Source organism: Vulpes vulpes, chromosome 3 (genome assembly GCF_048418805.1).
Source record: "Vulpes vulpes isolate BD-2025 chromosome 3, VulVul3, whole genome shotgun sequence".
In the NCBI taxonomy this organism is placed as follows: Eukaryota; Metazoa; Chordata; class Mammalia; order Carnivora; family Canidae; genus Vulpes; species Vulpes vulpes.
In genome coordinates, this window is record NC_132782.1 from 110,865,526 (window position 1) to 110,879,615 (window position 14,090).

Consider the following 14,090-nt stretch of genomic DNA (forward strand, 5'->3'; position numbering starts at 1 on the left):
GATGATGCTGAAGAAAAGAGGAAGATGCACACGGACTGTTGGGGTTTACACCAAATTCATGAACGGCATGATCAATCTTTGGTGGTAAAAGTAAGTAGAGTAGTTGGGAAGAGATAGTACTGACTTTGGAAGGAGCACAAAGAAACGTTTTGAAGTGCTCCAAGTCAGTAAGACTGATGCTTTCACTCAATTATTACTTTTGTTAACACGTATTTATTGTGCGCTCACTGTATTTTAGACACTGCTTCAGGAGGTAGGGAGAAGACAAGACCCTCAATCCCAACCTGAAGTTCACACTAACATTGGAAACCTGTCAGTATCACTGTGTCTCCAGGGGGCACAGCCATCCTCAGGGATTTGGAAAAATCGCTAAATAGATTTCCCTCTTTTATCTGGCAGAAAGCGGTGGGGAGAAATGGCAGGGATGCTCATCAGAGCAGCAGACCTCTGCACTCCCTGTGCCCGAGGTCGCAAGCACCACTTAGCATTTCATCCTGGCAAGCTTGGCTTGCTTTAATCAGGATCACGTGGCCAAAATCATGTGCAACATTTTGAAGGGAAAGAATTTAAGCCTCCATGTCTCACTGCCCCGAGTATCGGCTTTGTCCTTCTGCTCTTAATGCTGTTATCTCGTCCACACACTTGGTTTTCTGCCGAGCAGACACTACAGAAAGGCATATTAGCGATGAGAAGTGGAGCGTGCCTAGAAGCCTGGGTGCCGAGCTGGTGACCCCTCTGCTCCGGAGGCCTGCTCCGGTGGGGGTGGAGGAGTGAAATATGCCCAAGAGGCACCCAAGGCTTCCTCCAGTCACTCAGATCCTAAGCTAGGTCCCAGGGAGATCTTTCTAAAATGCAAATTAGATAGAGACAATCACCAACTTAAAACCCTTCTGCAGCCCCATGCCAGTCACATCAAAAACTCAACTCCTGCCCATCAAGGACCACTGAGGCATGCCTGTTTCTCCAACATCCCCTCCTCTAGAATTTGAGTCATGCTGAAGTCTATGCTCCATTGCGGTGAGTTTCTTCATCCACTGGATGCCCTCTGCTCTCCATTCCTCCTTTCTTCCCTCACCTCCTTTCTCACTTCCCCTTGTCGTCTGTCCCTCTCTTCACTCCCCTCCCTTTAAACTCTATTGCAGTCACTGTGGAGACTTGAACGATACAAAAATGAACTAGACTCAGACCCTACCCTCAAAGGGCTTGCCATGAATGAGGGAATGAAAATGAATAGAAAGAAACCTGTAATTGCGGCACAATCTGATTTCTTCTTTGTGTAGGTAGGATGTAAAGTTTGGTGGTGGCACGAACAAGTGGTGAGAAAAGGCTCCATGGAGGAAGTGACACTTAGAGTCTTGACGGGCAAGGGGGATCCTCAACACCAATTGCGGAAACCAGGGGTTCTAGGTAGAAGCATGGGCAGCAGGCAGCTCTGGTTTGGCTGCTGTGCATCCCCATGAGATACCTGGCATTGGGATGGCACCCATGCTACCCCTATCCTCTAATTACTACCCATTACTAATTAACAATGCCGGTCTTTCCTGTGGAGGACAGAAGTAGCCTTAGCGGCACTCCTTTTTGGCATCTATAAATGCAGTGTTGCCTGTTTTCTATATGCCTGGTTACAGACATCACAACCTGGGATCAGGGTTGACAGCTGAAAGAGCCTGGTAGACCCACATTTGGAAGGTAGATAAGGAAGCTGAAAGCTGAAATCCTTGGAGGGCTGGAGGCAGAACCAGGGACAAAATCCAGCCCAATGCACCAAGACTCCGGCTCATACATTCTGCTGCTTCTTGGAGTGTGAAACAGCACAGGCCTGTCAGCACTCACAGTAATTATGAACCAGAGTATAAAAGACGAACAAACCTGCCTCAAGAAGAGACTGGCTCCTTTTTTTTTTTCCTTCTGGAATCTGGCATCAAACCTCAGTCAATCGCTAGCAGGAATAAAGGCTGAGTGATTGTGTGTGCATGCGCGGAGGTGTGTACAAGGGAACAGGACAATGTTTTCTTCCTAGACCTTCATATCCATCGCTCTAAACAACACATATCACTTTTGCTAAATTCCAAAAGGTGGCAGCATTCCATTAAATATTCATTTGCTGTGGAGGCTGCAGCAGGGAGTGTCCCACAGAATAGACATGGAAAGGAGGACACCCACATGCCTGGGGAGGTCAGAAAGGCTGGAGAGTCCAGTACTGCTGTAGGGGCTGATGTCTTGGGGGAGCTGTGAGCCCTTTTCTGGGGAAGAGGAGGATGCTGGCCAGAAAAATGCTGGAGCGGAGCACTTGGTCCCAAGACAAGAAAGTTGGATATGTCTCAGGACCTTCATAGGCAAGTATCTGGGGTGGACAGACCCAGGTTTATGCCATAGATCATCCCTTCACTAGAGTAGAGGCAGGACCTGTAATTTGCCTCTAGCCAATAGAAAATGTGATGGAATGCCCCACATGTGATTATATTAGGACATATTTAAGAATAAGCTGCCATGCTGTCAACTCCCTATGAAAAGGGCTATGTGGCAGGGTATTGCAGGCAGCTTCTGTGAGCAGAAGAGAAGGCCTCCATCCTACAACTTCAAGGGACTGAATTCCTCTGACAACCAGTTGAACTCAGAAGGGGACCCAAGCTCCAGAGGAAACCCCAGCCCTGGCTGACACCTAGATTGCAGCCTTGTGAGAGCCTGAGCAGAGGACCCAGCCATGCATTCCCAGATTCTTGATGCTTGTTAGCTGAGATAATAAATAGGTGTTGCTTCAAGCTAAGTTTCTGGAAATTTCTTGTGCAGAAAAATAAAGTGAATACAGTGTATTCCTACTACAGAAGGGTAGAGAGGTTATGAAAGATAGCTCCGAACCAAGTAGAAACGTGGGCTCTGCCACTTAACTGTGCTAGGTCTCCAGGAGAATAAAAAAAAAAAAAAAGTGAGAGTAGCAGTGTTCTTAAAAAAGTGAGAGTAGTAGTGTTCTTCACACCGAGGCAGGGTCACCTCCACCCACTTTGGGACACATTCACTCCAAAGTAAACTCCAGAACAGAGTGTAAATCTGCAAGTTTCTCATTTGGCCTCATTTCCCAAGCGACCACCATCATGTGACCATTTGGCCACAGATGATCCCAATATTTAAAGACAGGTATATGGGATCCCTGGGTGGCGCAGCGGTTTGGCGCCTGCCTTTGGCCCAGGGCGCAATCCTGGAGACCCAGGATCGAATCCCATGTCGGGCTCCCAGTGCATGGAGCCTGCTTCTCCCTCTGCCTGTGTCTCTGCCTCTCTCTCTCTCTCTCTCTCTCTGTGTGTGTGTGTGTGTGTGACTATCATAAATAAATAAAAAATTAAAAAAAAATAAAGACAGGTATATGTCATGCCTCCACCATGTCACCTCAACACAACCATTTCATGTGGCATCTAAGCAAAGACCTCACTTTGTTCTAATATTTGAAGGAAGTATGGCAGTCTTAGATGTATCAAGGGGTAGAAAGGCCTCCAACCAGGCATCCTCTAGTTATCTTTAACAGGTAACTTTGACCAGGTATGATTTTCACTTTACCTGCTGATTCCACAATCTACCCCACATTTAAGATGTTCCCAGAAATGTTCCTGGCACCACTAAGCATAACTGGGTGGCCTTACCCTCATTTGCAACTCAGCTCAGGAAAATAGTCAAAATCGGAATGAGTCCCAGAACCACCACCCATTGCGATAAGACTCTAAGCCTACTCCTCACCTGTGGAAATAGGGGTAGAAACAGTTCTTCCTCCATTAGGCTGCTCTGGGGTATAAAGGAGATAATGCATTCGAAGTTCTCAGCACGATGCCGGGTACCTCCTAGGTGCCCAATAATGCTGGCTGTCATTGTTATTACATCCTGGATTCTGGATGCCAGAGAATCGCATCTGCTGTGTCCAGGAAAGACCCTTTCTGGGAGGTAGTATATTTGTTGGAAAGCCAGAGGTCAGAACCGGGGGAGCTGAGTGGCAGCACAGGGCAGGGCAGTGGGTGAAATGGTGGCAAGATGCCAAGGCCTGAGGCTTTCTGGCCCCTGGAGCAGCCAAGGACCAAAAAGTTTGTCTCCAGGCCCTGCTTCAGTCTTATGAGTTGCATTTTCACTCTTCCAAGGGGACTGCAGCATTTCTATGACAAGTAAGAATAAAACTTTAATAAAATGCCATCAGCTGCCCTGAGTACCCTCACTTAACAGCCCCCAAGATTCACTGCTTAATTGTATAAATTGTCATTATCAACATTATTATTACTACTAAGGAGAATAACCACTCACTGTAAAAAATAAATAAATAAAACTGGAGAGTCCAAAGAAAAATGCAAAACCACCAATTTAGTTGAATTCCCCATCTGCCTTTCTGACACCTCTCTCTGCATTCAGAGAAAGGGAGATATATGAATATAATTGCACATAATTGGAATCATATGATATATGCTGTATTTCTCACTCAACAATATGTCATGAGCATCCTTCCAAGTCTATAAACATAAATCCTCACCATGAAATTCTAGCAGCAGCTTGGATTGGACTTTATGGATGCATGTAACTTACTTAAAATAATTCCTTATTGATGGATATTGAGGCTGTAACTTTATTACTATTATTTTTTGCTAATACAATCATCCCTCAACAAATATACAAACACAGCTTTTCATACTCATCTATTCATCCCCAAGGTGTAAATTTCTAGAAATGTGATTACTGCATCAAAGAATAAACATGTTTTATGCTCTGAAACATGTGAGACAGAGTGCCATCCAGAATAATTGGTCACCACATGTTGCCACCAACAGAAGTCACAAAAATGACTGCTTCTACCTATGACTTGTTACGCTGAGAAGCTGACCCATGGATTCCAGCCAGAAGGAGCTAGACAGGGAGCATTGTGAAGGTCAAGACAGAGAAGAAGGAGTGGCTTAGGGTTGTTGACCTCATAAAACCTCTGAAGTTCTTTGGCTTCCACGGGGGAAACTAACAGGATGGCATCTTTGTTTCCAGGAGACAGAACCATCAGCTTTAATGAGGTAGGGCTCCAGGCCAGGGACTAGGTAACCCAATCCAACAAAGCTGAAAATCGAGGGGGTGCTCTTCTAAGATCCTGACAAATGGTCAGATCCCAAGCCACCTTTGGTCCTATTGTGGGCATGAGCATTAAAGAGGAGGGTTTTCTCCTCACTTTTCCATCCTTATCTTCAAAAACTCCTGCCCAGCAAGGCCAACTTCAAGACCCTGATGACTCACTTCCTTGTTTAATACTTCATTTTCCACCTGCAAAATGGGTTTGGTATTTTTAGGTTTACTATTCATAGACCTGGTGTGAGGTTACAAGAATCCTGTGTGCAACCACAAGACTTCAAAGATCATGAAAAGTGTAGTAGCCAGCTTCCAAAATGGCCCCCAGTGATCCCTTCTCTGGGTATCTACATTCATGTGTAGCACTCTGCCACAATTTCATCGGGTTTGCATAAGGGACAGAAGATGGCAGAGATGAAAGCACATGAATTCTGAGGAGAGGTCATAAAAGGCATCATGGATCCTGCCTTGCTTTCTCTCCCTCCTAGAGAGCCATGTCAGGAGGACACTCAAGCAGCTTTATGGAGAGATCTACAAAGGAGGAGCTGAAGCCACCTGTCACTAACAACATAAGGAAGCCTGGAAGTGGATCCCTCAGACCCACTCAAGCCTGTGGATGAAGGTAGCACTAGTTCATGAAAGACCTTGAGCCAGAACCACCCATCTAAACTACTCCCAGATTCCTGACCCAGAGAAGCTGTGTGATAATGTTTGTCCTTTTATTTAACAGCTAAACTCTAAGGTACTTTTTTTTTTTAATGTGCCAAGACATAAAATACACTTTTTTTGATGCATGAATCATTCCTGTGTTGAAAAAATGGGAAGACTATCACACAGACTTGCTGTGGAGTTATGGACTGTGCCCCAGGGACACAGTGGACCAGAGAGGGAGGCCAGGCTGTGTGACCTTGGGCACATTCTTGACTTGAGTTTCAGTTTCCCCATCCACAAAATGAAGACAGACACAGCACTTACCTGAGGGGGTCATTGAGGGGACAGTCTCAGCACAGAGTTGAAATACTTGGTCAGATGCAAAGTGGGACAAGAAAGCCAGCTGTATAGCTGTCACTTACCATTTTTCATCTTCCTCCTCCTCCTCCCTTTGATGTCACAGGTAAACACTTTTTTCAGGTGATCCAGCAATGAGTTTATGATAAAAACCCAGCTTCAAGAGTCATTTTGGGGGAACAGATAGAGGCCAAGGAATGGATCCTTAGAGTGTCCGGTTTGCACCAAGTATCAGCATAGATTGGGAGCACACCAAATATAGAGCACGTGCACAGATGCTGCCCAAGGTCACGTGAACATCTTTTGATAAAAGAATTTCCTCTCAGCCATTCTCTTATCACCACACAATGCCTTGCCATATCTATGTATTACCTCCAAACTCTTAGTCTGTACTCTTCCCTAAGTCAACTCACATCTTTAAGAAGTATTTTCAAAAAAAAATTTCATATGGCTATCATAAATGGAAAGCCAATATTGCTTGGTATAAAGATAATCATGAAACCAAACACATCATGACTAATACAAAGCAACTACAGAGGGTCTATGCACCCCCTTGAAATCATCTCACGATCACATAACTAACAGAACACAGTTTAGAAATGTACCACACAGTTCCCACATCCCAGAGAGGATGAGCTGGGGTATTTCTGAAACTGTAAGTGCAGGGAGCATCCATTCCCCTGTATGCCTGGATGACACACAGAGGGGCACCAGAATCCTTCTAGCACCATTCACAGTCCTATGCCTTAATGACCCAAATCCTACACCATGACATGGGGTTTCAAGGCACTCATAAGCATTCCTGTCTTTACCAGGGGAACCATCAAATAATGTTAAATTTCCTTCCACTGCTTTGGGATCTATCTCCTCATCAAGAAGCAAAGAGACCAGCCCATGGCCCCTCTACCAGTAACTGTTCCCTCAGACCTGTCCCCCATGTAGGTCTGACCCTTCTCTGGGGGAGGTGTTCAGCTTTCATATCATGTACCATAGGTTGAGACTCTGGCCCCACGTTTCCTAATAGAAATTCTGTGAGTGTCGAGGAACATTTATTCCCCTCAAACCCAGTTACTTCTCTAGCAAGATCAGTTTCAGGTAAAAACCAGTCCGAGTGATTGATGATGGAGACCAAGGAGGCTGAAAAGGATGCAAAAGCGGTTTCTAAATCTAATCCGTTCAGCAAAATGCTTCTACTTACTGAGTCTTGTGGACTGTTCCTGGCACTGGAGAGGAGGGCAGAGTTCTCACATTTGTAGTCCTGGTAAAAACAAAAACAAAAACAAAACCAGGTGGAGGAAAGCATGCTGAAGACAAAGTTCTAATTTGGAATAACCTGGATTAGCATGAGCCCGGATCTCTCATCACATTTACTCAGTACTTTCTCTCCCTCTCTCCACCCTAATTCCTTGAGGGGTCGCCTGCACTGCCCCATATGGCAGCCATCAGGCACATGGGAATAATCTGAGCTGAAATTTGTTTCAAGTACATATTACCTGTATTTGAAGGCACTAATTGGAAAAAAAAAGGGGGATTGTAAAATCTCATTAATATTAATATCTCATTAATATTTTATATTGATTATGTTAAAATGATAATATTTGATATATAGAAATAAAGTGCATTATATTTCAATATATATACCATGAATATTTAAAATAAAATATATTATTACAATTAATTTCATCTGTTTCTTTTTACTTTTTAATGTGGCTACTAGAAACTACATGTATGGCTCTCCTGACACCTTTACTAGGCAGCATTGATCTAGATTCTTCTCTGAGTGTGCACCCTAGCCTGAGGCCACACCCAGCTGCCTTGTGGCTGGCTCAGGTGCACTTTCCATCCTTCGCCTGGCAACAGCTCCATTTCCTGGAGCACATGCACTGCAGTGTACTGAGCGTTCTTTATGTAGCTTTGTTCTGTTAACACTGCCCCCTTCCCCACAAGGACATTTGAAGCAGGTGTCTATCTCAGCCCCATGTACAGAAGCAGAGAAGCTGAGAACCCATCTGAAGTACCCCAGTAGAGATGCGGGAGAGCCAGGGCTTGGGCCCAGATGTGAAGGGATGGATCTTTACTATGCTGCTGTATTCTCCTCCTGATGCCTTTATCTACTTCTCCACGAGACATGGCACATGAGGGCCTGTTACAAACAGTCATCATCTGACTCTGGGGAGCTGCCCCCACCTTAAAACTGGCAGCAGTGCCTGAGGCTCCAAATTGTTATTAACGGAAAGTCACTGGGGTTTGACCTGGAGTCACCTTTTAAACCTCCTGGGCAGAGAGAACATTGTGTGTGCATTCATGCACAAGCGAGGGGACAGAAATATAAACAGACATAGACATCATAAGAGATGGACGGAGAGAGAGACACAGAGAGAAGCAGCTACCTACAGTCCTTCACTAGCCACAAGTCACTCAGACCCCGCACAGAGTTCTATAAATCGTTCACTTGCCCCAACAGGACAGACACCCCTTGGTGTTTCCCTTTTTTGCAGTTTTTGCCATAGACACTGTTCATGGAAAAATCCAGCGATCAGAAGATCAAAATTTTGCTTGTATCCCTCCTTCTACCACATGGAAGATGGTCCCCATCCCCATTCCATCCCCTCAGTTTACTGAAATGCTTAATAAATTCAGGGAGGGAGGGGAGGATGAATTTAAGCACAAATCATGCCCCTCATCCTCCGGCCTTCCAATGACTGCCTAAAGCGGCAGCCTGGGAGGGGAGATGAGGAGGAAGAAGATGTTGCCAAAGGCATGATTTTGCAGACAGATCCACCAACTCTCCTTTGACAAATGTTTTTGGCCTGAGAATTGCTTCCTTCTTGGCCCCATTTTATAAATGAGCCAACTAAAAACTACACTCTAGTGAGGAGTTCAGGCCCATAGCAGATCTCACCCAATAGACAAGGTCCAAGTGTTACAGATCCCCTGGGGTTCCTGTCTCCTGAGTGGTCCTCTCTTTGAAAAGGACCCATCCCCCTGCCTAGTTCCAGCTGGTTTAGGGACACACACCTGTCCCAAGAAGCACCAACCACGGACTGTCTCTCGGGAACAGGGACCAAGACACATGGAGGTGGTCTTTGGGCTCCACGGGTCCAAAGCACTTGTATTCAAAGCCAGTATTGGCTTCACAGGAACCATTACCCTGGGAAGGTGATGTTTGGGTTGAGCCACAACTAGGCCTTCCAGAGGAAGCTGACCAGAAGAAAGGAGAAGGGACACCCTAAGTGAGCCATTCCTACCACAGTGATGAGAGTACAGGGGCTGGAAAGATCATGACGCTCAAATATGATCTTACATGGGAACCATGTCACCCAAGGAACTCCTATCCAGCTGCCCCCTGTAGAGACTTCCCTCCTTCTCTTTGCCCTTTCCTAACTGCCCACACTCTCCCACCAGCCAGCAGCCCAGGCTCCTACCTAGCGATTATGCCCCTCCTTGTGGTACTTCCACCACATGTTCATTAGTTGGGAGCCTTCACCTCCAAGAGGTGGGGATAGCACCAACTCAGTTCACTCTCCTCAGAAGACTTTTTCTGACACCTCTAGACCTTTTTGTACCTTGTAATTGTGCACACACCCATTTGGATTAGCAGCCCTCACCCTCTTTAACACAGTCACCGTATTATGCTTAACAAAGCGGCTGACTCTACACCTAGTTCCCTGTGCCTTCCACCCTTACCTTGAACACAGTGACAAGCACATACGTAAGTTCTAAGACAGAAACAGATAAGAGACAATATCTCTCAAATGGAGGAGAGGCAGTGGTTGTCTGACATTGTTTTGGTTTCTAGAAGGCCTCATTTGTCTCCCTGAGTCCTTATCATAAACCTCAACATCTTTTGACTCAAGCTGGTCCATCCTAATGAAAATTTTTAATTAAGAAAGAGAAGATCTATCACCCTTTCCCAAGTCACAGACTAGGACCACCCTAAGCAAGCCATAGTTGCTACCCACCTCTTTTCCCTTTGTCCCAAGGATACCTGACCCCTTCTCTGGGCCTCATCTCTGTCCTTGGAAGTCCAGTATTCTGCCCTTGGAATTCTTGCCCTCCTGTGTCTTGTTTTTTTGTTTGTTTGTTTGTGGGTTTTTTAAGATTTTATTTATTTATTCATGAGAAAGAGAGAGAGAGAGGCAGAGACACAGGCAGAGGGAGAAGCAGGCTCCAGGCAGGGAGCCCGACATGGGACTCGATCTGGGGTCTCCAGGATCAGGCCCCGGGCTAAAGGCAGCGCTAAACCACTGAGCCAACCAGGCTGTCCCTGGTTTACAGATTTCAAAAGCTAGGACATGGGTCACCAATAGTGAGGACTGAGCCACTTTAAACAGTGACCAAGCCAGAGAGCCCCACAGAGCCATTCAGCATCACCCTCTAGGGGATTTGGTGTGAACTGGTGTGAGCTCCCAAAGAGCATGATAGAAAGCATTTGCATGTCACATTCTTTGCATAAAAATGACCTTGAAACGGTTTGTCCTTCAGATTAACAGAAGTCCAAGAACACAGCTAATGAACAGAAATTGTGGTGTGGGTTGGGGGCATGGTAGGTTCCCATGGATGGAACTAGTAAGACCTACAGGGATACCAGTTGGGGAAGACAGGTGAGGTTCAACTCTAAATGTCTGCCAGGCTTCTCAGGCCCACTGTACCCAGAAATGTCCTGACCACAAGGGTGTGATACTCCTGGAGAAGTCTGTATGCTGAAACAGGGCAGGCTGAAGAGCTTATGAGGCCAGATCATGGTCCCTAGGTGATCACAGTCAACAGGCATTTCCACCATAGTGTGGAGGCTGCATTTGCTAAAAGCAAAAAATCAGAGTAACTCCTCAATGTGTGAACCAACTGGGGGACCTAACATAATCAAATCATGTAGGTTTTTATCATCTCAGAGTGCTAAAGACCTTTCTAACTATGACCCAAACCCAAAGCCATAAAAAATGAATAAAAAATTCAAAGTTTTCTGTGTGAAAAGACAGACCATAAAGTATATAAGACAAAGGACAAGATGGAAAAATTTAACTTACTAAACAAAGGGGTAGCTTCCTACGTTTATAAAGAGCTACCTCAAATAATAAGAAAACACCAAAGAAGTCAGAGGAAAAATACGAGCAAGGGAGATGCACAGCTCACAAAGCAGATGGTGATGCAAAAGTCTGTTGCACACATTAAAAGATCCTTTACTTCACCCATAATAAAAGAAATGCAAATTAAGGTGATATATTATTTTTTCCTGAGATTGGTAAAGATGAAAGTAGACCCAGGTAGCAAGCTGGTCACAGTGTGGAGAACCATGTATTCTAATCCACGGTGCAAGTACACATTGCTTAACATTTTAAAACTTGTTAATATTTGATTTAGCAATTGCATTTCTTGGAATTTCTGCTATGGAATGTCTGCACATGTGGAAAATGACCAATGCCAAGAATATGCACTGAAGCATTTTTTTAATTATAAAATATTGGGAGCAACAAATTTCCATTATTCAGAGACCAACTAAATCAGTCATGGTGCATTCTAGAAACCCTCGGTAAAGATAATGAGGCAGCTATAGATACGGACTGATAGAGAAAAACAGTAAAAAGCAGAGTGGTTCATATAGTATGCCACAATCTGTTCTTTGTTTTAAGATTATATGCATATATAGTGTATGCACTGAAATCTCTAGAAGATAGATAAGAAACTGGTAAAAATAAATGGCTAATTTTGGAGATAGGAGTTAGTTGGCTGAGCAGCATGGAATAGTAGAGAAGTGGGGATTTTATGTTTCTGAATTGTGTATATTCTGGGCATGTATTTTTAATGAAAAATTTTCATTCTACCTTAAAACTTTTATTTCGCAAAGAAAATAATTTAGTGGAATAACATATGGCAATGCTAGCAGAGCCCTTTGGGTAGAGATTCACTTCTTGACATTTTCTGAAAAAAATTTAGCTCACATTATGTGGTAAATGACTTGGAGTTGCTTTGGAGGACAAGAGCTCCATCAGTGTGGTCTGAATGCAGAAATGCTGGCTATTAGGGGGAATATTTTAAAGGTTTTTACATGGAAATTCAAGTGTATGGCACACAAACTATACTTGCCCCTTGTGTTCCCAAGACAGGCAGTACTAATAGAGGACCGAATTTTCCTGGTGAGCCCAGAGATGCAGTCTCAAACTCATTCCAACACAGTCAGAAATGATACCCACCCGTGCATATTGATGTACCAGCTGAAGTCAAATCCCACCTCTGGGGAGGACACTCACAGGGCAAAGCCTAGAAATCTGGAAGCAGAGTCTCCACTCACATGATTCCTTGGCAACTCCACCTGGGCCCAGGTAGAGCTTACATCACCAGCCTCCCACCACCACCATTCACCGCCAGTGCCCCACAGCAAGGCAGTGAGGCAGCCAACTTCCCAAGGCCCATCTTCTGAAAATGTTGTCTGGTATCTACCTGCCACCTCCAGATCAAACCACCCAGAGTCCTTCTGAGAAAATGGACGTTAACCTTCAGCAAGGAACTCAGTTCCCTTGTTTCCCTCAACTTAGAGAATTCCGTGTAAATGTCAGATTAAGCTCTTCAAGTCCTCTGCTTTTAAAATGAGAGATAAAATTTAGCTCCCTATTCCCAGATGTTAAAATCTCTGCTTCTCCCCAGGGCAAAGAAATCAATGTGAGTAAGCTCTGTATTTTTTTTTCCCTTGGAACACGACCACTTCCAGCAATTTATTTGACTGACTATGCCTTCTATTACCATGTAAATTGTTTCAGACTGCAGGAAAAAAAAAAGTATTAATCTCCTCTCAGTAAGTCATAAAATAAAGAAATCAATTTCAAGGTCAATTTAGCCCAAATAACACCTGCTGCCCTTTTTTGTAACATGCAGACTCCTCTGAAACACTAGGCTGTTGTCTAAGGTATCAATATGCAGCTACGGAAAACCGGGTTCACATCAGTCAGGGCAGCACCAGGGGAGACCCTGGTCCGGTGGCCCAATGGCAGAGTGTGAACTTGGGAAGGACAGGGTTAACAGGATTCAGCAAAATGACCCCTTGCAGGCCAGGGTTGGAAAGCAGAAGAGCCACAGAGAGGGTCCAGTACAGTTGGGTTCAAGGCAGGACTCTGGCTCATTTTCTGTGTGACTCTGGGAGAGTTACTTAACCTCCCTGAGCCTCAGCATCTCTCTCTGTAAAATAAGTAAAATGAGGGAGGTTGATCTTACAGGACTCTTCTATCCAGTCAGTTGTGGACTTTTCAAAGTTTATACACCCAGGAGAACTGGCCTAGGTGACCAAGTTTATGTAGCTACTCCTTATCAAGGGACAGGCTTAGTATAACAGCGAAGAAAACAGGCTTTGGAGTCTGACCAGCAGTACCCAAACCACCTCTCTTCCACTTGTGAGCCACGTGACTTTGGACAAGATACTTAGTTCTTAGCCCCTGAATTCCTTCATCAGGAAGACAGAGGTAACAATGTTACCTCACCTGTTTCTAGAAAGAGGGAGCTACCATCCTCAGCAATGGACAAGTAAACTGGACTCAGGAAGGTTAAGTGATGCACCCAGCGTTGCACAACTTAAACAAGAAGGCAGCTCCAGGTCTGAATCCTGGAACCTCTGCATCCAAAGCCATTGTGCCATCCCCCAGGCCACACTGCTTCTCAGTTTTCCTGGCCCTGTGGTGGAGAAGGCATCACACAAACCCTAGGACCTCAGGCAGGAGGTTGCAGCACACATTAAATTTTTTCACAAATCCTATGGGTGAGTGAGGCCATTTCTGTGGTACGTTCCTATCAACCTCTGCCACCATCCCACAGAACCCCCTGTGAAGAGGTCACTGAATGGAACCAGCAGCTCCTCATGGGCAGACCAGGACGCAGGAGACTGGGGAAGCCCATCTTTTGGATCTCTCTCATTGGGAGTCCATTGTTTCTCCCCCACCACATCCCACATGTAGCACCCTGGCCCTGGCCTCATCTGACCTCACCCTCATATAATCTTAAGTTTTCCAGCTATATCC

At 45.0% G+C, this 14,090-nt stretch overlaps 1 protein-coding gene across 9 annotated transcripts in view; it reads right to left on the minus strand.

The window, feature by feature from the left end:
• The window catches only part of RBFOX1 (RNA binding fox-1 homolog 1), a 2,027,925-nt gene that overhangs the window by 1,742,825 nt on the left and 271,010 nt on the right, over window positions 1-14,090 (minus strand). For all 9 annotated transcript variants that reach the window (XR_012000653.1, XR_012000654.1, XR_012000652.1 and 6 more), the window contains exon 3: window positions 7,286-7,345. Coding sequence is in view for 6 of the 9 variants with exons in the window: in XM_072753902.1 (XP_072610003.1) it covers window positions 7,286-7,345 (60 nt within the window). In the remaining 3 variants the exon portion in view is untranslated. The remainder of the gene's footprint in view (window positions 1-7,285; window positions 7,346-14,090) is intronic.